Genomic DNA, 26,429 nt, shown 5'->3' on the forward strand with positions numbered 1-26,429 from the left:
TCAAGCATCTGACCAAGTAATGTCAAGGCCACCCCAGTGATTTTTAGGCACACCTAAAGCTTCCCACACAGCCTTGGAAGCATCCACAATGTTGTTTGGGCAAGGAGGTTGGAAATCATGTTCTTCATCACATCCCTTTGTGGAGTCACACTCATCAACCACCTTGGCCACCACACTTCTTCTATTAGCACTTATAGTAATCTTATTCAGACACCTGCTCTTGTGGTTGAACCATCCTGTAGAAAGTGCAACAACAGGTGTGTCATCAGAATGATACTTATTGTCACATGCTGAAGGGCCACCTCCATCTCCACCTTTCTCAAAGCTGTTAAGTGTAAGATAAGCTTTGGTATGAGTAGACACTGACGGTGAACATTCATAAGTTGTGTACAGTTTTCCACGAACACAACAATCAGAGTCATTCTCTTGGTTGCATTGTCCTGATGGAGCTTTCTTTCCTTTGATTCTACCGTTTGGACGACACTTTTGAGCTTCAGAAGATATGCAACTTGTTAAAATAAGAGTAAACATTAAAAGAAAAGAAACTAGGGGGAAGAATCTATTCATTTTGTATATGCAACTCTGGCTATGTGTATCCTCTTTGTTGTTGTTGGGGATTGATGATTTAGGGGGAGATTTAAGTGAGTATATATAGAGAACTCCTCTTTGTTTGTAAGGTAATTTGGTTATCTATGTAATAACAAGGAAAAGAAAATGATATGTACAAGTTATATTTTGAGTCAAAGGTTTTCCATCTTGCCGTGTTTACAACTACATCATTATAGGATCACTTTTGAGGTCAAATAACAAGTTTTACACCACCTATTGAGCTCTTCACGGTTTGATTTGGATCAGTTTTGGGGTAAAAATTAATCCGATTCAAAGATAAATTTATTTGTGGTTTGATTCAGTTTAGGATGATTAACTAAAAAAATCTAATCCGATCCGATCTAATTTTATGAGGTTTATTTTGAATATTTTTTTAATATTCAAATTATAAATTTTATTGATGATTAAAATTATAAAAATGCTAATAAATAATAGATTTGATATAATATATAACATATAGTGTATTAAAAATTAATATTACAAAATGAGAATAACCGACTAATAAATTAACACAACATATCATATTAATAAAAAATAAAGGGTTAATGAACTTTTTGGTCCCTCTAAATATTGCGGATTTCATTTTTAGTCCCTCCAAAATTTTCCTTTAAGAAATCGTCCCTTTAATATTTTTCGTCTAAACTATTGGTCCCTAACGTCAAATTTGCTAGAGATTAGCTACGACTTTAGCCACCGATTAGCTACGAAATTTGACGTTAGGGGCCAATAGTTCGGAAAAAAAATTTTGAAGGGACGATTTCTTGAAGGAAAATCTTGGAGGGACTAAAAACGAAATTTGAAATATTTAAAGGGACGAAAAAGTTCATTAACCCAAAAATAAATAAGTCTAAAATATATACTTGCAGATTAGTTTAGTTTGGGTCGGTTTTAAAAAATCAATCTGAAATTTGATCAGAATGGTACGATTTTTACAAAATGACATCCAAACACATTTAATAACATTCATTTTTTTTTTGCGATTTTTAATTTTTTTTTAGATCGATTTGCGATTTTTACTTGGATAGGTTTAGATTTGAACACCCCTTCCTACCTTCAAGTATAGCGAATTACAACTAAGTATTTAGTTTTTTTTCTTTCAATTGTATCATCTAATTAATAGTCATATTTACTACTACTCCCGTCCCAAATTATACAGCACGGATCCTCTCCTGCAGAATCCCTTCTGCTATGTATTGTGCTGCTAATCCAATGGCTAAAAACTATTGCAATAAAATGATAAAAATTAAAATATAGTCTCCAAGAAGAATGAATGGTGGAGATTATAGCAGGATCATGAGAATGAGACAAGCAGTTGGAGATGATCCATATCCCAAATTATAAGACGTTTTGGACATTTCACGTTAATTAAGAAATATAATTATTACTTTATAGAAAAATGAAATAATTACAAAATTGCCCTTCAATAATTACATTGGAAAGTGAAATTAAAAGAGTATGAAAAAGGAAGAGTAATAAATGATAGAGCGTATATTATAAAAAATTATATTAATGTTGCATTGAAATTGTAAAGTGACTTATAATTTGGGACAAATTTTTTCTCCAAAACGTCTTATAATTTGGGACAGAAGGAGTATTTCTCTCCCATTGCATTAATAATAATTAGAATACACCAATAAATAATAAGGATAATTTGGTAATATCGTTATTCTTTCACTTATTTTGAGAATGAGAGTATTTATTATCACTAAAACTATTAAAATATATTTTTTTAATTTTATTAAAATTAAAAATTTATTTATCTCATGAGTCACTATTATAGTATCTATTTTATTTTAATTAATCATTGTTTTAATTTGAGAGACAAAATCCTTATTTTTAAATATTATTCCCTCCGTCCCAAATTATTTGTCGGAATCACCCACTTCACACCGATTAAGAAACAGTAATAAATGGAAGAGAGAATTGTGACTTTACCAAATTATCCTGATTAATTATTGGTGTATTTGAAATAACATTAAAATATTAAATTAAGAGTATTTATTAGAGGGTACAATTGAAAGATTAAATATAAAATTGCATTGGTAATGTAAAATGACAAATTTTTTTCTTCTAAATGTGACATTTATTTTGGGACAAAGGGAGTATTTTTCTTTCACCATCTCATGGATTTTTTTAATAATTATTTAATACAATTAAATTTATATAATTATTGTTCATTTTATAATTAAGTAAATCATTTTAAATTTTGTGTCATTATATATATATATATATATATATATATATATATATATATATATATATATATATATATATATATCGCATCACATAATTTTTTTATCTTACAGATCATTATAAGCACAATATTAAATATTTTTTTTATCTGACGGGTCTTTTTTTTTCTCTTGTTATTTTAATAAAATTGAGTTTATATAATTATTACTTATTTTAAAATTAATAGTTAATTTTAAATTTAAATAAATATATAAAATAGATTTTTATTGTATCAAATAAATAAATTTACCCGTGTCATCGCACAAATGTTTGAGTAATTGATATGTCAATACTTAATTATGCAATATTTATTTTGAACACTGAGAACAACTTGTTATTTATTATGTATTAACATGTAAACATCTAATAAGTACACACTTATTCGGTTATATTTGTAGATTTTTCTTGTAAATGATTTTCCCTAATGGTTTATTCTCCGATTAAGAGTGCTGCTGGTTTTTTTTGTCTTCCTTGACAGATTATTCTTTGTTGTCCATGTAAACTAATTATAGTTTGCTATTTTTGTCTAATAAGTAATAAGTTAATCAGTTACACATTTGTTTTGTAAGATAAAATAATTCAAAAATATCCATCCAGATATACTTCCATAACATATGTATACGTTGTTGGAACCTTGCCTGAAGCTTATTCGATATTTGTCTGTAAAGAGCTTATTGCATAAACCTTTCCTGAAATTTCCCATATTTTAATCTCATCAACTACAATATAATATGCTTCAAATTGAATTTATCTTAACAACTCCTTTTTTTTTTTAAATGATTATTTATTGGATATTATTCATCATGTGAGTGCTAAATTGGCGGATTACCGAGAATCACACCGTCACACAGGACAATATAATCCTTATGATTTAAATTAAATAGTTATATTTTACGATTAATTGAATATATAAAAAAATTATTATAACAAATGAATGGCTAGGACCACCTAACTGTATGAAATTTATTTTGGCAGGGAATTTTCTTTCCAAACTTGATAAAATAAAATAAAAATTATTTTGCTAGGGAATTTTCTTTCAAAACTTGATAAAATAAAAAAATATCAACAAGACTTTTAAAGAAAAAGGGAAAATACACTTTTTCGTCCTTTAACTTTGGCTCGGGGTCCATTCTGGTCCCTTAACTTTTAAAAAGTGCAAATCAATCCTTCAAGTCTTAAAAACGGAGCACGTTTGTCCTTCCGTCTGACTCTGTTAGTGACCGTTCAAATTAAATGCATATGTGGCATTTTGATTGTCTTACGTGGCATTTAAATGTTATATTCTTAACATTTTGGGAACAAAACACTTCATTCTGAACATTTGAAGTACTTACCCTTTGTGAAGAAAAACCTCGTGGTGCAGAGAAGAACGTTGAAGGCGAATCGTCGTGCAGTGAGGAAGGCCATCCTCAAAGCTTTTGCAATCAGGTTAGAAAGTTCATGATATGTGCCTTGCCTGATTGTGGTAGAAATAAGGGTTTTTGCCATGTTTCAGTGTTAGAAATTTAGGTTTTTTGTGTAATGGTATTTCGTGTTGCTTTTGTAATGCTAATGTCATGTTGAACAAGGTTATCTTAAGTGTTGCTTATTATAATGTTGAAAGTCACTATTGATTGAAATTAAGTGTGTTACTTTAACAATTCTTCTTTTCTGATACTTGTGCAACGTAAATACAGGATTAAACTGAAAATTGGATTGAACATAACAACTCGATTGAACATAACAACTGAAAATTGGATTGAACATAACAACTGAAAATTGTAATACAGTAGATGAAGAATTATAGCTTGAACATTACATTACAATAGATGAAGAATTACAATACAATATTTCTCACAAAATTGTAACTGAAAATTAGGCATTTCATTTCATCATTATCATAATCACAACTGCTGCACCTAAAATAACAAACAACATCCAGATTTTTCTCAACTTCATAATCTTGTTTATCTCCTTCCTTAATTCTTCATTTGTCAGCTTTACTTTTTCAATCTCCATTGTTGCATCATCCAGTTTTTTTGATAACTTTTCCAATCTGGCCATTATAATTTGACCCTTGTCATCTTGAACATCCTCATAAAACCATTCAAAAAACCCACACCCAGGTTGCCTTGTTCCCTGCATTTTACAAAGGACAGTTGGAAATGAACAATGGAGATAAAATGAGAACAACCCCGAAAATACAAACATACCTTAAAATGAGAACAACCCCAAAAATATTTTCCATAGCTCTTCGACGTTGATGACCTGCGAAGAGTAGCTGTATCTCCACAGTGACAACTTGGTTTCCATGGAAGATTCTCCCCCGTAAAAGAACTGGTTTTCATACTATCTTCGCTTTTCTGTTTCATGGAGGACGAATTGAAACTTGATGTTATCCCTAAATCCCTAACTTGATGTTTCATGGAGGACGAATCGAAAAGAAGAACCCAATTAATGTTATCCCTAAACACAATTCTGGACGCGGCTAGGGAAAATTTTGGGGGAACAAGGGAGAATGAAATAGAAGATCCATGTCATGTGCCACGTATGCAGAAACAAACGGCCGTTTGCTCTAAATGGATGGAAGGGACAAACATGCTCCGTTTTTAAGACTTGAAGGATTGATTTGCACTTTTTAAAAGTTAAGGGACCATAATGGGCCCCGAGCCAAAGTTAAAGGACGAAAAAGGGTATTTTCCCAAAGAAAAACAAACAATTTTTTTATCCATTTAACTTCGAATTCAAAGAAACAATCTCTAAATAGATAAAATAAACTTCTTTGGTGAACTTACAAAACTACCATTCTAGAATTATAATTTCCTCACTCGCAAAATGACTTTCTCGAAAAAACACAACGGCTAAACTTTTAGAAAGTCAAAGTAAACAGAAGAATTTTTTGAGAGAGTGGTAAGTGAGGAATGGAATCACGTTTTTTGAATGTGAAAATATGTGGGAATGACCTCTATTTATATTCTAGAGGTTGACACAAAAAATGAAAAGTTTTAGGGCCATTTAGGACTTGCCAATCGATTGACAACATGCACCAATCGATTTGTGTTGCCTTCAAATTAATCGATTACTAAGTTAAAAACGGTAAGGAAAGATATATAGACATTACTTATCATTAAGATGCCCTCCTAATCGCTTAGGGCATATTTTTAAACCATCTCAATTGATTGGGATAAGGTTCCAAAGGATTTACACATATAAAATTTTACCCAGAGCTATTTTGACAATTTCAACTCATCCGACACAATTTCAAGACAATTTTGAAAAGTTTTCTTGAGAAAAATAAGTTTAAAAACAAGTTATAGAGAAGGTCTCCAAAACTTATAGTCAATGTTGAATGGAAACAGCTTCATGAAAGCTTAAGCTCCAGGATAAAGCTGCAAGGGGCAACCCTCAAACAATCCATCATGACCACCTCAAAATTGGGGAAAGGAAAACGTAACTCAACCTAGCAAAGATGAATTCATACGGAGGAACCAAAGAACCCTCATAAGAGTTACATATCCTCTCATCCGAGCATACTGGAAGAATCAACTAGTTAGAGGGGTTGTCGACAGTGATGTCAGCACTCGTTACAACCTTAAAAGAATTCAAGATGAAATGAGTCCCAATCACTTAAGCGGCCACCAAGTGGTATCTATTGGCATTAGCCGGCTCAACTAGCCAAAGTCCCTTGCGGTCCATCCACCTGCTCTATAATGATCAGCAGGACTGATCTAAGACACAGTGTGTGCGATTTTAGCATCGCTGGGCTCATGCCCACTTGTTCGCCTATATATCTGAGCAAAGCTACTGACACATTCCCTCCTTTGTCAGACATATCCTATTTCTGCCTCAATCAAGACGAGGGAGGCATCGGCTCCTTAACAAGGTTCTCATCCCTATAGATTTCTCTGAAAATATAGTCTCTGAAGAATCCCTGAAAGGAGCTCCATCTGAAAGAAAGAAGCAAGTGTGGATCAACAATTATATTTCATCTTGAAAACGCAAACCAAACTCAAATGCACAGTAAGCTACGTCACGTCACGCCACTCCATACTTTTTTCAAGTCACACGTTAAGAAGAAAGGGGAGAGACGTTTCAATGATGAGACTGCATTTAATGCTCACTTTCAATGATGTGTGACTTATTTCACATTTCTCTCATTTCTCAATTTTTCACAAGTGCGCAACTCTCCAAGACAATGGTTCTTTCTTCTAGCTTTCTTTGTTTAGTAGTGCTAAAAATATGTAGCACTCAAAAATTGTGCAATTATCAAATCCTATGTAATCTTAATTTTTTTTTTTTGATAAGCTATGTAATCTTAATTGATTCTAACATTTCTTCAAATGTAAGTAAAAGTTTACTACCTTGCATCGCATCATTGATTGTCATCATTGCATTGTAAAATATAAAACTAGCCGTTATAAATCTTATCTCAGCTTGTGAATGTGTGAAACTCATTAACTCCCATCATTGTCACTTCCAAAACATTCCTTCAGATGTAACCGATTCAACTAAAAGGGGAAGCCAATCATCACCTTTGATTTTTTCACCGGTTCACCAATCACCATCAACAGAAATTTTCTTCAATGAACCTCTATTTAAATTTTAGAATATGATGAGGGGGAAAACAGTGTTGTGATCTTGAAGTTTGATATAGTACTATGCAATTTCCAAACATTATTAAAATTGGAAATGCAATCATATCATAATAAGGTGACCCAGTTCACATTTAAAACTATGGAAAATGTATCAATTTTTCTTTATAAGTACCAGAGTGCTCATTTTAACAATATTTACATAACATATACACATAAGATGGAAAATAAAAGTACACCATATTACAAGGTATTACAACACTAAACAGAAACACAAACATACATTTTATCTTCTATGATCAAGCATCTGACCATGTTATGTCAAGGCCACCCCATTGTTCTTTTGGCACACCTAAAGCTTCCCAGACAGCCTTGGAAGCATCAACAATGTTGTTTGGACAAGGTGGTTGGTAATCATGTTCTTCATCACATCCCATTGTGGAGTCACACTCATCAACAACCATGGCCACTACACTTTTTCCATTCGCACTTATAGTAATCTTGTTCAAACATCTGCTCTTGTCGTTGAACCATCCAGTGGAAAGTGCAACAACTGGAGTGTCGTCAGAATGATACTGATTATCACATGCTGAAGGGCCACCTCCATCTCCACCTTTCTCAAAACTATTAAGTGTGAGATAAGCTTTAGTATGAGTAGACACGGACGGTGAACACTCATAAGTTGTGTACATTTTTCCTCGGACACAACAATCAGAGTCATTCTCTTGGTTGCATTGTCCAGATGGAGCTTTCTTTCCTCTAATTCTACCGTTGGGACGACACTTTTGAGCTTGAGAAAATATGCAACTTGTTAAAACAAGAGTAATCAATAAAAGAAGAGAAACATTGGGGAAAAAGCTCTTCATTTTGTTTATACAACTCTTTGTTTCTCCTCTTAGTTGTTCTTGTTAGTGTTTGGTGCTATGGTGGAGGTTTTAGTAGGGTATATGTAGTTTTTGTAAAGCAAATTGTAATAAAGAAGAAGAGGGTGGAGGTTAGTTTTTGGGTCCAGGCAATGAGTTCTATCCTGCCGTGTTAGGCTAAGATGACAACTACCACAATATAGGACTGATTTTAAGGTCAAATAACAAGTTTTACACGATTTTTTTATAAGTAAATTTATTTCATGCTGCCGGGTTTCCGGTGATAAGGTATACTAGTAAAAGAAACAAAAAAGAAGAATAAAAGCCACTAATTTGTCATATACTGATAAGATAAACTGTAGTAATTTGTCAAACAGTTTTTTTCTTCCAATTTCCCAAAAATATATTTTTTATCATCAATATTTGAAATAAAAGTTACAATCTTACACACAGATACTCACTTCTTATAATACATGATCTGATGCCTGATCTGATGCCTTTTTCACTCACTTCTTTGTAATTTTTAAGTTCACATTCAAGCAGCCTTTTTGGAATGTTACTTGTTCATTCAGGTCTCCAGTTCACCTCAACATTTAGAACTTCCATATCTTTTTCAGATAATTCATCACTCTCATAATTGTCATTAAGTAATGGACTCACCTTATATTTGCTTGAACTTCTCCCTGATTGCCAATCTCATGGGCTTCCCTAATTTATCACCATATCTCTGCTGATAGGCAGCTTTTGAGTGGTAGGATAATGCATTTTGCAGGCATCAGTTGCATTATAACAAACTAAATTCATTGTGTGCTCTTATCATCCAACTTCCTTCTTTTGACATCAAGTGCATGTTTATGACATGTTGCACCAAATACTCTGAAGTGATGCACACTGGGATTCTTTAATCTTATAGTTGGACATTTGTTTAACACATGTGCTACAGTATTAACTTCTTCAACCTAAAATGATTTTGGCAATACCTCTTTGCTTTACCATACATATGATTGTATAAGAGATAGTTTTGTTTCTTCTTTTAGCTAAACGTTGTGGTGTATAAAGATCTATGACTTAATGTTGTATACCTTGATCGTCACAAAATGACTCAAAGGCTTTTGATGTGTATTCACCACTGCTAGAAGCTCTTAGAACCTTATTTATTCTAATGCTTTAGTTTTCAACCAAAACCTTGAACTTCTTGAATATGGAAAACACTTCACCCTTATATTGAATCAAATAGATCCACATCTTCCTGCTATGCTCATCAACAAATGAGATGAAGTATCTACTGCCTCTTACCTAACCACCATATTAACTACTAACTTCTAACCAACCTAGGATTGATTAATTAGCCGGTATATATATATCCCATTTTAATTTGGAATCTGATGATTTTTAGTGCATAGAAGTTCAATTTCAAAGGATCAATGTCTCTCAATGGTCTTTAGACAATGTTTAAGGAAAAATTAGGAAAAAGCTAATTTAGGAAGAATCATTTGAGTCACTGCTCCCTTTAAAGCATATCATGAAACTTGATTACAGACTTCAACAGCTTGCAGAAGCATGGTTATATACATCAAAATAATTTGAACTTCAAACAAATTTGATTCGAAATCTTTGTTAATTAGTTTTTGCTTCTTTGTGCAACAAGCCACATAAGTTTTTGTTTAGGTTATCTTTCATATATCATTAATGCATCAAAGATTTTGAAAATTATGTTTGCTGATTAATTGCAGAGAGTCAGAGACCTTTATCTAACCTAGCTGTGCTATAAAAACATGATATCTAGTCTTCAAAGAACAAATTATTTATATAAGACAAATATTTAATTTAGGATTTGAGTTCAATCAATAAAAGTATGTACTGTATTTTTAAATTTATAACAGAATATGGTTACATCAAGTATATGATACACATTTAATATTAAATAAAAGTACAAAATATCAATCACACACTAAAAAACGTTCATTTCATGTTCTACAATGAAGCATCTGACCATGTAATGTCAAGGCCACCCCATTGTTCTTTAGGCACACCTAAACCTTCCCACACAGCCTTGGAAGCATCCACAATATTGTTTGGACAAGGAGGTTGGTAATCATGATCTTTATCGCATCCCTTTGTGGAGTCACACTCATCAACTACCATGGCCACCACATTTTTTCCGTTAGCACTGATGGTAATGTTTTTGAGGCACCTGCTCTCGTGGTTGAACCATCCGGTGGAAAGTGCAACTACTGTCTACTGGCGTGTCATCGGAATGATACTGCTTGTCACATTCTGAAGGGCCGCCTCCATCTCCACCTTTCTGGAAACTGTTAAGAGTCAGATATGCTTTGGTATAAGTAGATACAGATGGAGAACATTGATAAGTTGTGTACATTTTTCCTTGTACACAACAATCAGAATCATTCTCTTGATTGCATTGTCCAGGAGGAGCTTTCTTTCCTTCAATTCTACCGCTTGGGCGGCAACTTTGAGCGTTAGAGTGCAAAATACTTATCAAAATAAGAGTAACAAACAAAACAAAAGAAGCTTTGAGACAAAATCTCTTCATTTTGTGTATGCAACGGTGTTTTTTCTCTTTGTTGTTGTTGTTTGATGATTTGGGGGGAGATTTAAGTAAGTATATATAGAGAAGTCCTCTCTGTAAATTAAATTGGTTGGCTTTGTAATAACAAGCAAAAGAAAAAAATATATACAAGTTAGATTTTAGGTCAACAAATGTATTATAAGTGTTCCATTGTGCTGTGTTTATTACAACATCACTATAGGATCACTTTTGAGGTCAGAGAACAAGTTCTACACTACCTTACAGATTCTTGTATTTGGTCCTTGTTAATTTAAACTATTGAATTTCATATTCTTGATTTCTTGTCCTTTGTGCTAGCTAACAAAAAACTAAAATTTTAGAAAGTATATGCAAGCAAGATGGATAGTTTGTTAACATGTACTTGAAATATTCTTAAAATCAATTCAATGAAAGCTTAAGACTTTAATTTTGATAGTTAGTTATTGAATGAATATATATCTCAGTTTCTTGTCCTTTTGTTCTAATACAAACTAATACTTTAGAAAGTAGAATTTTTGTATATACGCAGAGTGCCATAACAAGTATTAGTATTTCTTGGCTGAATGACATTTAGATCATTAAGTTTAACTTAATATGATATAGAATGCAACATTTAGATCATTATGTCAATATGAACTTATAAGCATATTTTTTCTTACAACTAAAATATACATTTTATATATGATTCATTCATATTGTTGTCTCAATTCTAATTCACAAAAAATATTATAATATAAATTTATTGACCAATTTAAAAAAATTTTAAAATTTATTACAAAACCAACAAATTCTAATTTACAACCACGCATCGCGCGGATTTTATTCTTAGTTTTCATATATTTAATGTTTTAATTTATCATAGGAGATTAAACAAGCTTAAATAGAGGTAAATTTAAATTTAATGGATTTACTAACGGATCTAATACTAATAAAATAGAATAATTATAAATGTTACTATTTACAAGTTAAAAATTAAAACACTCCAGCTTAAGATGGTGAATTATATCAACCATTTCAAATAATGCAAGTAAGTTTGTTGAACTGTTTTATTGGTAAATCTTTTGTTAACACAATTGGTAAATCCTTTGTTAACATATTTGTCAATTAATGCCTAGAAATTATGTTAGTGGTAGTTATCAATTCATTCTAACTTTTTTTGATGAATTATTGGTCAATCTCAATGTGTTTTGTCTTGTCATGTTCAGGTGGATTATTGATGGTCGATTTGTTCTCACAAAACAACTTCATAGGGCCTTCACTTTGTCTCTTCAAATATTCTACACTTGTTTTTATCCATAATAGCTCAAAATTCCTAAATCCATAGTTCTTAGTCATGCTTTAGTGCTTGATCGAGCAACTGCAATTTGCTTCTTACTCCTCGAAACAACAAAGTTTCTACACAAGAAGGTACAATAGCTCAAGTAGATTATTTATCAATAAATCAACCTGCATCAACATCAATGTAAGTCTCCATAGTTAGGCTTTCAAATATGTAAAACAAGAGTCCTCCTAGAGTGATTTTGATATATTTTAGAATGCGAACAACATCATGCAAATGTCTCACTCTTTGATCATCGCATTATTTGCAAATGTCAAATTCGGCCTAGTGAGTGGTTAGTAAATAAACTTTCTCATTAATTTCTTATTCTGAACCTTGCCAATTTTGGCTTTTCCTCATCATAGATCATCTTATGATTTTGTTCAATAGGAACACGGATAGATATGCATTTAAGTTTTTAAGTTTTTGTAAAAGATCAAATACATATTTTTTTTTTAGAGATAAAAATGTCATTATTTGAATGGGCTACATCAACTCCAAAGAAATATTTGAATTCATTAAGGTCCATCGTTTTAAACTCTGCTGAATTTTTCTGAATTTTTTTTAAGTAGTTGTGTCTCAATCAAATCATTTGCTGTAATAATAATATCATCAATATAAATAAGAAGTATAGTCTGCTTTTCTCATTGTGTATGTTTAACAAACAAAGTGTAATATTCATGACTTTGCTTAAAGATCAAACACATCATTTCCTAAAATCGAGACGCTTGAAGTTAAAAATTTGGAATCTGATGATTTTTAGTGCATAGAATTTCAATTTTGAAATGACCAATGTGTTCCAATGGTCTTTTGACAATGTTTAAGGGAAAATTTAGAAAAAAGCTGATTTAGGAAGAATCATTGGAATCACTATTCACTTTATAGCATCTCATGAGACTTGATTAGAGACTCCAACAGCATGGTTATATACATCAAAATAATTTGAACTTCAAACAAATTAAATAAGAAGTAATAGATTATAAAACTTTGTTGTTAAGTTTTTGCTTCTTTATGCAATAAGCCACATATATTTTGTTTAGGTCCTCTTTCATCTATCAGTAGTAATACATCAAAGATTTAGAAAATTATATTTTGGTGATTCAAATGGAACAGATAGTCAGAAACCTTAATCTTTACCTAGCTGTAATTTAAAAACATGACATCTAATCCTAAAAGAACAAATTATTTATATAAGACAAATAATTAATTTAGGATTTGATTTCTATCAATAACAGAATATGGTTACAACAAGTATATGATACATATTTGATGAGAAATAAAATTACAAAATATCACAATATTAAACCATATAAACGCTAAAATGGATTTCAAATTATACAATATCAAGCATCTGACCATGTAATGTCAAGGCCACCCCATTGATCTTGAGGAACACCTAAAGCTTCCCACACAGCTTTGGAAGCATCAACAATGTTGTTTGGACAAGGTGGTTGGTAATCATGTTCTTTATCACATCCCATTGTTGAGTCACACTCATCAACCACCATGGCCACCACACTTTTTCCATTAGCACTTATGGTAATGTTTTTGAGGCACTTACTCTCATTGTTGAACCATCCGGTGGAAAGCGCAACAACAGGAGTGTCATCAGAATGATATTGATTATCACATTCTGAAGGGCCACCTCCATCTCCACCATTTTGAAAACTATTAAGAGTGAGATATGCCTTCGTGTAAGTAGACACCGACGGAGAACATTGATAAGTTGTGTACATTTTTCCTTGAACACAACAATCAGAATCATTCTCTTGATTGCATTGTCCTGGAGGAGCTTTCTTTCCTTCGATTCTACCGCTTGGACGGCAACTCTGAGCTTTAGAATGCACACAACTTGTCAATATGAGACAGACAAACAAAAGAAAAGAAGGTTTAGGGCAAAATCTCTTCATTTTGTGTATGCAACTGTATTTTTTTTCTTTGTTGTTGTTGTTGGTGTTTGATGATTTGGGAGGAGATTTAAGTATATATAGAGAAGTCCACTCTGTTTGTAAAGTAATTTGGTTGGGTTTGTAATAACAAAGCAAAAGAAAAAGATATATACAAGTTAAAATTTGGGTCTACACATGTTGTAGACTTCTCTTGTAAATGATTTTACCTTAGATGATTTATTCTCCGATTGGGAAAGCTACTGGTATTTTGGTCTTTAGCAGATTCTTGTTTGTTGTCCTAATGAACTCACAGTGCTATGCTATGATTCATTTTTGCCTAATAGTGCTAGACAGTTTATTGCATAAACAAGCAAAATATGATTACAGACTATGATTGATTCATTTATTATTGCAATATTTTATTTAATCCATGCATAAACAATAAGAATTGCATCTCTAATTGTTTTATCTTGCTATTGTCAATTTCACTTCTCTACGGTTTGTCTGAATTTATTTATTCATGTTATTTAGGAGGAAGGAACCTCAAAAATTGATAAAGAACTGTTTAATAAGTGTATTGTAATATCAAATAAAACCGATAGCTCACCTTATGCATTTTAATAAGTAATCATATTTTATTAATAATTTAAAAGTCTTAAAAAGAACAAATTACAAGAATCAGTAGTTGTCATTGGCTAAACAACAAGCTAGTTTAGAACTTGTTCTTTGACCTCAAAAGTGATCTTATAGTGATGTAGTAATAAACACAGCACAATGGAACACTTACAATAATACATTTGTTGACCCAAAATTTAACTTGTACATATCATTTTAATTTGCTTTCTTATTACAAAGCCAACCAAATCACTCTATAGACAAAGAAGAGTTCTCTATATATACTCACTTAAATCTCCCCCCAAATCATCAATCACCAACAACAACAACAAAGAGGAAAAACTCAGAGCTGCATATACAAAATGAAGAGCTTTTGTCCCAAAGTGTCTCTTGTATTATTTGTCTGTCTCATATTGACAAGTTGTGTGCATTCTAAAGCTCAGAGTTGTCGTCCAAGCGGTAGAATCGAAGGAAAGAAAGCCCCTCCAGGACAATGCAATCAAGAGAATGATTCTGATTGTTGTGTACAAGGAAAAATGTACACAACTTATCAATGTTCTCCATCTGTATCTACTTACACCAAAGCCTATCTCACTCTTAACAGTTTCCAAAAAGGTGGAGATGGAGGCGGTCCTTCAGAATGTGACAAGCAGTATCACTCCGATGACACTCCAGTAGTTGCACTTTCCACCGGATGGTTCAACCACGAGAGCAGGTGCCTTAAAAACATTACCATCAGTGCTAATGGAAAAAGTGTGGTGGCCATGGTTGTCGATGAGTGTGACTCCACAAAGGGATGCGATAAAGATCATGATTACCAACCTCCTTGCCCAAACAACATTGTTGATGCTTCCAAGGCTGTGTGGAAAGCTTTAGGTGTGCCTAAAGATCAATGGGGTGGCCTTGATATTACTTGGTCAGATGCTTGATTGTAGAAGATCAAATGTATGTTTGTGATTGTGCTGTAATTAATACTTGTGTGATTGATATGGTGTACTTTTATTTCTCGTCTTATGTGTATATTATGTAAATGTTATAAATTAAGAAAATTCAATATATTTCCTATGGTATCTTAAGTGAACAATAATTTGAGATGCAATTCTTATTGTTTACGCCTATATTTGATTGTCTACTAAGTCAATAAAAACTTGAACAACGTTTAAACATGAGAAAATAACAGAGACAAAAAAAAACCAGTGGCTCTCCAAATGGGAGCATAAATCATCTTAAGTATCATTAAACTGAATAATTGTGTAGTTGATTAGATGCTTACCTTTTAATACAAGTTCCCATCATGAAGGTGTAGCTTCAATGCATGATCCAAAGGAATGTTTTGAGGCTTGCAATTGCTTATACATGAATTTTCAAGTAATTTGAGACAGTATTTCATTTGACATTCTCTAGTGAAGAATGAGCTACTCTTATGCCTGAAAAGAACTTGAGTCGACCTAAGTTTTTGATGCAAAAATTGGAATGAAGATCTACTTTGAGTTAGTCAAATCTTTTAGGAAGAGTTTTACGAGTTGTTCTTGTACCTTGAGCCTAATAATGTGGTAATCAATATCCAAATGTTAAGTGCGCTCGTGAAAAACAGGATTGACATTTATATAACCCAAATAACATTTTCTTCACCATCTAGATGACCAACAAATAAATGTTCATATGATCCAATTAATGATTATGTATTCTACACAACCTATTAAACTTTCAATCATTAGATGTCATATAGTATTTATGTGATTTAGAAGGACATTCACATTTTCTTTATATGGTGTCATCATTTTTCAACTTTCTATTTATTTCTTTATACTCATCACCTCTTCCACAACTCATCACAACATAAATTTTTCTTCTATCATAATATCAATCACACTTTTTAATAATTTTTTTTTTCTTTCGCACCGGTTCCGACCTACATAGTAGATCGACTAATCCGGCTCGTACTACGGAGGCACGTGCACTGGTCAAGCGTTGTTTCTGCCAGAAATCGAATTCGGTATTCCCCGAATATTATCCTTTGCAGAGACTCGTTTGCCACTCGAACCCAAATACTTGATTATTTCAACAATTTTTGCATGAACTTTTTAAGTATATGATCGCGTAACGTAATGTCAATTTAGTGATAAAATACTTTCCAATATGAACTTAGCAATATCGAGTTTAGAAATACTCAGATCACCAACCTCTAATACATAAATTTCTAGACCAACACTATTTGTTTCATTAAAGACAAGGTTCACAATATTTATATTCGTTGCACATAAAATAAAATAAAAAGCAGAATCAAACAAATACTTGTTCAAAAGGATCCTTTCGGACAAGTTTGAAAGACTCTAAAATGATCCTTCAAAATGATGTCAGCAAAGAGATATAAAAAAATACATTATCTGTAATTTAAAAAGTTTATGAGGCTAATTTTGTAAAAAAAAATAGATTGATTGTATGACCAAACTCAATAATTCAATAAAAAGGAAATATTTGTGAAAATTTAGGAAAAATATGAGAAAGAATGTTGAATAAAATTTAAAAATTTCATATGTATAAATAAACATATGCTCTACAAGAATAATTCCTTAACAAGTTGAGAATTCTTCAAAAAGATCCTTCAAATTAGGATCACGATAAAAAATTTATAAGGTCTCTGAAAAATATACATATGGAAGGATTGAGAATTTCACTAAAATTTTAAAAGGTCTCTGAAAAACACATTAGGTGCCATATAGAAATATATAATGAAAGGTGAAAGTCAAGCTGACAATTTTAAACTTTTTTGGTTTAAAGATTATATATACCTTTTGCTCGCAACTATCAAAATTAATCTCTCTAGCTGGATAAGTGTTTGTTTGGTTTGGCATTTCAGCAATCAAACGTAGGTCTAGGTGCCCTTCTGGCTCAGACGTGCGTGTTTATGAGTTATCCACCGCGGAAACAAACATAGCCTAAAACTATTTTAATGGAAGACGAAACTCAAATAAAATTGACACACTTGCATTCTCAAAGTTATTTTATTCAAACAGGCCATTTATTATTATCACCAATCAGGAACATGAAACCATCACATTTTAAAATTCCTCACAGCTTAAAATCATGACAACACCAAGTGAAATCATGGATGAAGAGTAGCTAAGTGAGATTTATCAGTCAGGTTGCTCTATCCTGATGTTGGTACTTACTGTCATGAGCCTGAAACAGATATACACAATGCGCGTCAACCGCGCATTAAATCAATGTCAGCATTGGAATCACGCATCTCCATTGGACGCGATGCTGCTGCTGCTGACGACCAAGGGCTTAAGGATGAGGTTGGAGTCAGATTCTGACTAGATGAAATGTTGTTCGGTGCACCAGGATTGCGAGCTCCTTGCTGAGAGGATTCAGCAGCCAGTTCTGCATCATTTGAGCGTTCCTTTCTCTTGTTGTTCCTTACCTTCAATCTTCCAATGAGAAAGGTCCCAACCATCACCTACAATCATGAATTTTGTGTTTAGAAAATATCTGAAAATTATATATGAATTTACCAGGAAATTTTATTACACTATCAATCAATCATAATTATCAATATCATTTTCTTTAAAAAAATACGTGTTGATAGATAATAATCACAACAAAATTCCATTGGTTCATCCCACTTTAACCTTTCCAAGATTATCTTCAACCCTAGTTGTTAATCTCAGATTGCGGCGTGTAGCGCCGGATCCCCAAAATGCTATAGCAGCATAGCAGATAGCGGAATGACCGCTATTGTGAGCTTTAAAAACCAAGGTAAATACTTAACATGAATACATTACATAAATACTTGAAATAAGTTCCAACAACATACATTATGTCTTAAAAACAGAAGTTGCAACAACATACATAAATTGCAGCAACAACATCAATATAAGTTCCCATCGAAATCAAATTATAAATGCACTCAAAATGACAAAGCCGTTCTATATGTAACACTTGTGTTTAGCAAGTTCATACACTTCAAAACAAAGACTCTCAGCATCTAAGTTTAAAATAAATAAATAAATAAAACTTTTATTTTATGACTCTAAATGAAGGATGACCAAAGCGACAATGGTGCAGAAGAACTTTTCTTTGTCAATGTGATCAATTGCGAATTGCAAACAATAGCAGATAGTTCAAATTTCGTTATGCAATAGTGTCGTCAAATTTCATTGTGCAATAGCGTCGTTAACTTATTGCAGCTGTCTTGCACAGTAGAAAAAAAACACCAAATAGTAGTAAAGAGCCTCCAAGGTGCTCGAATAGCAAAGTGAACACCCAAGATGAATAGAGGATGAACAGATATAAGTTCAAGATTGTAATGCAGAAACAAAAGTGGGAGAGTTGGAGAAAAACTCAGAAACAACAATAATTAGATGAACAATACCGACACATTTAACAGTCAACACAATGAACTGTGTGGGGAATGAAAATTGCTCATGTTGAATTGTATTTTATGATGAACAATATTTGTAATGAACATAATTTTTTTGATGAAGAGTTCTTAGAATTTGGGTTGAACATAAGTCAACTCTACAAAATCAGCTTGTAAGGTGAGAATTGTCCGTACTTGTAAACACAACTTATGTCATATCTCGAAGTAATGTGGGACTAAATTCATCCCCTTCAAGCCCAACATAATGTAGGTGTTGGAAGTTACAATTAAGGCAACCCAAATGCTGCAATTAGGCTACTAGAGCCAGACTGCAATGTAGTCAGAATTTCCAATACACCCACTCACGCTCGGGCCTCAATGATCCCGAAGAGAGGAGGATGCAGAAAACCCAACAAAAGATCTAGTATGGGCTCGAATATCAACTTAGAATTTGAGGTTAGGTCAAACTAAACCTTACAAAATCGGCTTGTAAGGTATAGATTGCCCCCACTTATAAACACAAGACGGGACATATCTCTAAGCAATTTGGGACTAAATCCACCCCCTTCAAACCCATGCCAATGTAGTTGTTGGAGGCTGCAATTAAGGCAACCCGAATTCCGTAATTAAGCAACTAGAGGCAGACTGCAAAGAAGGCAGAATTTTCAATATTTTAGAAATGTGGTTGGGCCTAACACAGCCTTACAAAACCGGCTTGTAATGTGAGGATTATCCCCGCTTATAAGCATATGTTCATACCACATGTGGGACTCTCAACAAGAGTATTCATAGTGAACAGTATTTTTTGGATCTAAAAGAAGTCGAATGAAGGAAGACAAACAAATGAAATCGCATTGAAGCTGGAAAAAAAACTTAATTGCAATGAAGGCGAAAAATAAAATAAAAAACACAGACGACAGCTGAGACTTATGCGAAAGCAAGGCCCCTCAAAATTGAGGTGTCTGATGACATGTGAAAACTGAGTAATATACTAATATATTTTAAGTTATAAATAAAGTACAAGCACTAACCTATTTATATAGGCAACTCTAACCCCATGGCATAACTAATAGATTAATGGGCCAAATACAAGTTACTACTAATAATAAAAACACATTACTTACAACACAAAGAGTTAAAAACATAAAGTATTGTTTTACAAGAACTAAGGTCCAGTTTGAATAAACAGCATTATATGTAATTTATAGCATAAACGCTTGCCATGATAAGCGCCTATTTATAAACTATCTCTATATCAAAAGATAAAATTAAACTATTTTCACATAAGTTATAAGCTGTTTTCATAACCTATCTTGAAGAGCTTATGACAATAAGTTGAAAACAGCTTATAAACATATCATAAACTGTGTTTTCATAAGTTCTCCCAAAAAAGTCTCACAAGTGCTTATGTTAGTAAATATGCTAAAATAAATCAATCCAAACAGACCGGAAAAACAAAACAAAAAAATTGTATATTTGCAAGGACTAGAAACGTATTTAAACCTTATGAATAATATCATGATTTATGATAACACTGAAAATGTTGTTACCTGGACAGGCCCAGCAGCAGCAATCACTCCAGCAACTCTTCCACCAAAGAGACTGCCATCAGAATTACTAAGCATAACACTTATTCCACCAGTTCGGTCCATTAAGCTGCCAGTCTCAGTAGGCAAGTAAGAGCCAGACATGCACAAAATGTCGAAATTTCCCTAACAAAGTCAAAATCAAGCAGACAATTTAACACCTAAAGATAAATAAATATATAAACATCCTTATAATGACAGAAACAGTAATTCTATGTGGACCTGTAAGTGTATCTAAACTAACACAATAACAGTAAGAGAGTGTTCATACCTCATGTGTGATAGTGCCACCTTGAGTTGAAGGCTGACGAAGGGTCACGCTCGAGACCCTGCCATGACATGAAATAACACATACAGCAGTAGCCCGCTCCTGAGAAAATTCCATGATTTTTGGTGCAATATCCTGTAAGAGGAAAAAAAGTTAAAAAGATTAATTCTTCAATATTTACATAATACCACTACATTAGGCACAAACTTGAAACAAGTAGCATAAAAGAATAAATGGAAATCAGGTCAACTTTTCCTTTTAAGAGTAAAATAGCATATGCGAAACACAAGGTAATATTATCTTCTGACTCGGAATCAAAAGGTAATATTACCTTCTGACTCGGAGTCAGAAGATAATATTCATTTAAATAGGTAATCTGTACTAACTAATAACAAGTACTTCACTACAAATGATAGATGCAAATAGGTTTATTAGGTTAGTGATTGTAAAAAATTGCATATCAACACATCATCAAAATGTCATTCGGAATTCCAAGTCTTAAAAAAAGAACATAATGTCATTCAGATTCAGATTTCTTCTCCCTATCTTTTCCATATATTTTCCCTACAAATTTAAAACATATACTGTCAAAACAGAAAAACATACTTCTCCACTTGCAATGTTGATCGTCAAAGGAGTGAATGTCGTCCAATTTGAACCGTGCATCGACTCACCTGACAATAAGTAACCACTAAAAACATCAGAAAATGCAGATAGAGAACTCATTGAACTTATGAATTGTTGTGATAAATATAAGTATTATCATATGCTGTTATGATGGAATTCTTGTTTTTTATAATTTTATGCGCGTGTTTGAGCCATGCAACTTTGATTATTGCAAATTGCCGTGAAGAATGTTTTAATGATATCATAATAAAAACGTAATACCCACCTTGTTAACATTTTTTATACCACACACATGCGTGCGCCGTGCGCGCATGTATAGGCATGCTTGGTTAGAAACATTTAATTTGTCAAGATTGATAAAATATCTGTCAATAGCTTGATTTCTATAATCTAGTGCAGTAACCAATGAATCAGGAACGGCATCGTGGCATATATAGATGAACATTAAAATCATAATCGGCGAATTAAATTGTAATCAGATATTCTTTCATTCATAATTAAAAATGCATCTCGGTCTTTGGAGGTCAACAAAACTTTAAATTAAAGAAAATCGGCGACGATATACAAGAACTTAAATGACATTTCTTTTTCATGTCTTTGTGATATTAGCAAATCAAGCTGTCCACATAAATAAACAACTAAAATAAAACTTTGAGCGAATAATATTGGAATATAGATTTACAAAAACTTCAAAGCATACTTTAAAAAAACAATTACCAATTTGGCGTGATGTTCCGCAAGAAACTATACCAGGCATCTTCGATTCACAAAACTGGTGAGAAAGCGGGGGCTGGGACAACGGCTGATTCGCAGCAGAGGGAGTGTAACACTAGAGCGGCGGATCTGTTCTGTGGTCACAGAAGAGAAGAGGATATTAGGGTTTTATCTGAACAAAAACCCCAAAAATACCCCTGTAACGGCTCCGTTTTAAGGGCATTTTAGGATCTTTCAAACCCTAAAAACAAGTGTGCTCCTATAGTGGCGCCTCCTTGGCAAAACACGTGTCTCTCATGCGCAAACACGGCCGCAACTCTATTCAATACAACCTCACCACGCGTGGGGGAGGTTATACAATGTTCCACTCCACTCCACTCGGCCCCGACCCGACTCTATCATGCGGCCCAATCCGCTATTGACAAGATAAGAATCAATAAGACCAGTCCAGAATCACAGATGAAGAACCGGTATGAACTACTTGTATTATTTTTATTAACTTTTTGTAATTTATAAATATATTCAGAATAAAACAATTTTTAACTCAATAAAAAAATCAATCTCATGTTAAAAGTATAACAAAAGAACATTCAACAATGAATATGAATTATTGTTTTGCTTCTTAATATTGAATTTTTTTCCTTACAAGATTTAGATTATGATCATTTTATGTTCATTTGAATATTTATCTGACTTAATTTCATGACCGGTTTGAAAAATTGCTCCAAACCCCAAACATATCATTCATGCATCGAATATTTATCATTATTTATTAACACAGCAAACTATAAATTGCAATAGAGAATTTACCAGAAGAAGCCAATTGCTGTTTCTTCCCACTCCCAAGTGGACGCCCTCTCCCTCGTTTCGGGCCATCTTGCGTCACGGTTCCAGTATTACTAGACGGTGTTGGACTTGGACTAAGAGCCAATGACACAACTCTATCAGCACCATATTTTCTCGGCCTTCCTCTCTTCCTTTTTACAGTTTCCCCGGACTGTACCCCGGTAGGACCACTCACATTGACGCCTTGAGATGAAATTGCCGAAGATTCTAAAGGTAATGTGGATCCAATGTTACTACCACCACCACCAATGCTGGATTGAAATTGTAGATTGGGATTAGACAGATGATTAAAACTCGATGAAACATGTAACTCGGGTTGTGCTCCAGAACCAGCAAGTCCTCTCTGCTGCATATAGTAAGACGCCATATGGTCCGCGTGATCCATGCATTTACTTTCAAAATGCCTTCTTTCACAAGAAACTTGGGCCTCCGATATTCAAATATACTAAAAACCTATCACTAAGCTCTGTCCATAGAGCATCGTGACAAAATTTAAAGTGAAAAAAAAATCCACATATTAGAATACCATAAAATATATGAAATTCAAAAAAATATTACCAACAAAAAGTTCCATACAGTGCTTAAGCCTTAAACTATATTATCGGTAACAGTATTTTGAGAAGAAAGACTAAGAAACTCTTCAAATCAAAATAAGGTAGCTTCAAGCAGATAAAGCTTCTCCTTGATAGCAACATATTAACAAACATATGAAAGAAAGTGAAAAGACACAAGCCTCAAAGGTACCCCACAAATGTAGAAGATAAGACAACCACACTATCCAATAAGTCCATAAAGCAGAAGATATAATAGAAAAAAAGATGGAAAGCCAAGGGCATCCACACAAATAAGGGAACCACATTATCCAATAATAACATGTACATGCTTAACAGAAGACAAAAATAGAAGCTATATCACATCTTACCAAACTTAAGAAGCACAAAACATAAACTGACACGTAGACGACACCGCTAATAATTTGAAGAAAAAATGGAAGTGACTGAACATGAACAATTGGGTCAGTGTCGAACGCCGTTTCAATCCTACATGGAGCTACACATGAATAAAAGTCTTCATGTTGAACATGGAAAGGTCCACTCTACCAGCACCAATTATAAACCTTAAACACAAAGCAATTTCAAAGATAACCCACATACCCATTACAGATAAAACTCAACCTTCCATGCCAACACTAAGACATAAAAGTATTGCTTCAAACCAATGGCATAAAAAGCTCACAAACCCAGTTTCCAAATAAAGAGGACCACAAAATGCCACAGCACAACAAAGGAACCTCAAAATAACATACATAAACGAGTATAAACATAAACGTCAGCCATGATATTTCCAACATAAAAAGTAACAATTTTTGGTAAATAGGGTTTTGTATTAGAACAAAACTCAACAACCCAAATACATAAAAAATAAAATGCAACATGCAGATAGAAAGTATACATACATTTGTAGGCAAGATCAAAAGGGTATACTCATGCACATCACCAATTCCACCTGTGAAGAAATTGAAGCTATTGATTGCAAAAAAATATCAAAAAAGTTATGGTTTTTCTGCACTTGGAGAAGTGAAGAATGCAAATTTCTCAGCAACAATGGAAAAGAGAAAACGGGTTATTATTATTAAATTGGAAAAAAGAATGTTTTTTTTTCTCTCTCTATCACTAAATATCCAGTGTAGTGTATGAGTTACACACCCAAGTCCTTATCTGGTTGCATAAATTTCTAGGGCTATGCTTACTTTCTCTCTCTAAAAAAAAGTTTTTTTTTCTCTCTCTTGTTTGGGTTGAGAATTGAAAAATCGGTGATTTCCTGGGATTTGGGAATTGGGGTTTTGGGAAGCGAACAGAAAAAGCGCTTTTTTGGTACTCAATAAAATAAGTAGGGTAAATAAAAAAGTAAAATTGTGGGGTTTGTGAAGGAAAAGGGGATTTTGTGCCTCGTAGGATCCGATCAATATTCTGTTGCGGCCAGTGCAACTCTCCCGCTAAATGAGGATAGGGTGTTGCACAATGCATTGGGCCTAGATCATCCAAAATATCTCTCAAATCTTGGAGAATCTATGCTTATATTCTATGCAAACTAATATTTTATGGAGATTTTCTCTTTCTTATTTCTCACATATATATTACTAGAACTTTTCAAATCTAGTATATTTTGGATTTCATCAATAAACTGTTTTTTAGTCATGTTTAAAGAGGTTAAAGGTAGTACACTGACAGTGTAAAAAAGTTTTACACTGTCATTCAATAGAAACAAATCGTTTTGCCATGTCATATAAGTTTTTTTAAAATTACAGTCTGACTTGTCCTGATTCATGGTCGTGATTGGTTGACAGTGTAAAACTTTTTTACACTGTCAGTGCATCACCCATTTTCTCATGTTTAAATTAACTTAATTTTAAGGGTAATTTGGACTAATTACACTTTGTTTGATTGGTAGAAACTTGGCAATTAAATTTCCTGATGTGTCAATTTCAAAATGCATTTTACGAATTTGAAAAGACACTTTACATTTTTAACTTCTCAATGCAAAAATAAATAGTCATTTTTCAACCTTCAATAAAAATTTGAATTAACATTTTGCTCAATAGAGCAACCAAAAATCGCATAGAGTCTGAGAAATTGTCTCTCTATTTCTTCTTCAAAACATCATCAATATCAGATATAAAAAATGCACAATTATTTGTTTCTCCACTGTCGTTTTCATTTTTCTATTTCTGGTTCGCTACCACGAAAGCTTCATCCCACGAGATCCACCGCAAACCACGACGTGAAAACACAAAACCGCATCGATTCAATCGTCAACTCAAAAGCGCAGTCGTTGCAAACCACCTTTGAATCTGCTACGGCAAGACTTCCCTTCGCAACTCAGATGTCATCACTGAAAAGTTCTGCATCTGTTTCCATTACAACCACCAACGTGACCGTTTTCAGTCACCCATCTGATTTTTGTTTTATTTTTTTGAATTTTTTTAAATCAATTTTTTTGTTTGTTATTTATTGAGACTGTTTTTTGTTGTGTTTGAATGAATACATTGGAATTTGTGATTTATTGTTTGTTTTGATATGGTTAGGTAATTCACTATGTTGTTGTTAGGTTAGGGTTTGATTTTCTCAGTGGAAGGGGTTTTGATTTGCTTGAATTAGGATTTGTAAAATTGATATTACTTTTGGATTATGATTACAAAATTACTTATTTTATGGATTGGTTATTGGATTATTCTATTGATGAAAATGTTGGTGTGATATATGTTAATATGGTTTAGTTTTGTTGTCTGCATATTATCAGTATTGAGTATGAGTTTTTCCATTGTTGATGCGGTAAAGCAGCAAGCAAAAGTAAGT

General features: G+C 33.0%; 3 protein-coding genes and 1 pseudogene across 4 annotated transcripts; 1 reads left to right on the forward strand and 3 right to left on the reverse strand.

Moving 5' to 3' along the window:
- Positions 1-8,278, reverse strand: LOC131609604 (kiwellin-1-like). The gene is made up of 2 exons (XM_058881349.1): positions 7,718-8,278; positions 1-483 (listed from the first exon to the last, which is right to left on the reverse strand). The coding sequence occupies exons 1-2, from the start codon at positions 8,276-8,278 to the stop codon at positions 1-3; spliced, it is 1,044 nt and encodes a 347-aa protein (XP_058737332.1).
- A 1,971-nt stretch (positions 8,279-10,249) lies between these two features.
- LOC131614345 (uncharacterized) lies at positions 10,250-14,072 on the reverse strand (annotated as a pseudogene).
- Positions 14,073-15,028: 956 nt separating this feature from the next.
- On the forward strand, positions 15,029-15,704 carry LOC131609606 (kiwellin-1-like). Its single transcript, XM_058881351.1, has one exon. It carries the CDS (start codon positions 15,029-15,031, stop codon positions 15,593-15,595), a length of 567 nt encoding a protein of 188 aa, XP_058737334.1. The 3' UTR covers positions 15,596-15,704.
- A 1,929-nt stretch (positions 15,705-17,633) lies between these two features.
- LOC131609608 (AT-hook motif nuclear-localized protein 9-like) lies at positions 17,634-25,096 on the reverse strand. Of its 2 annotated transcripts, none has more exons than XM_058881353.1 (6): positions 24,530-25,096; positions 23,038-23,539; positions 21,493-21,560; positions 20,890-21,021; positions 20,583-20,744; positions 17,634-18,129 (listed from the first exon to the last, which is right to left on the reverse strand). In XM_058881353.1, the coding sequence occupies exons 2-6, from the start codon at positions 23,456-23,458 to the stop codon at positions 17,875-17,877; spliced, it is 1,038 nt and encodes a 345-aa protein (XP_058737336.1). In that variant the 5' UTR covers positions 23,459-23,539; positions 24,530-25,096; the 3' UTR covers positions 17,634-17,874. The 2 variants fall into 2 exon arrangements, with proteins under 2 accessions (XP_058737336.1, XP_058737337.1); XM_058881354.1 differs by lacking the exon at positions 24,530-25,096 and adding an exon at positions 23,650-24,459.
- Positions 25,097-26,429: the final 1,333 nt, after the last annotated feature.

This window comes from Vicia villosa, linkage group LG6 (assembly GCF_029867415.1).
Source record: "Vicia villosa cultivar HV-30 ecotype Madison, WI linkage group LG6, Vvil1.0, whole genome shotgun sequence".
Taxonomy (NCBI): Eukaryota; Viridiplantae; Streptophyta; class Magnoliopsida; order Fabales; family Fabaceae; genus Vicia; species Vicia villosa.

Bases quoted from the DNA above. Each gene is read 5' to 3' on its own strand.
- LOC131609604 (XM_058881349.1), bottom strand. From the start codon at position 8,278: ATGAAGAGCTTTTTCCCCAATGTTTCTCTTCTTTTATTGATTACTCTT. The intron at 484-7,717 runs GCTTGATCATAG...GAAGCTCAAAAG, and splicing joins TTGACATAACATGGTCAGAT to TGTCGTCCAAACGGTAGAAT.
- LOC131609606 (XM_058881351.1), top strand. From the start codon at position 15,029: ATGAAGAGCTTTTGTCCCAAAGTGTCTCTTGTATTATTTGTCTGTCTC.
- LOC131609608 (XM_058881353.1), bottom strand. From the start codon at position 23,458: ATGGATCACGCGGACCATATGGCGTCTTACTATATGCAGCAGAGAGGA. The intron at 21,561-23,037 runs GTAAATTCTCTA...ACTTATTGTCAG, and splicing joins ACAGCAATTGGCTTCTTCTG to GTGAGTCGATGCACGGTTCA. The intron at 21,022-21,492 runs GTATGTTTTTCT...TTCCTCTTACAG, and splicing joins TCAACATTGCAAGTGGAGAA to GATATTGCACCAAAAATCAT.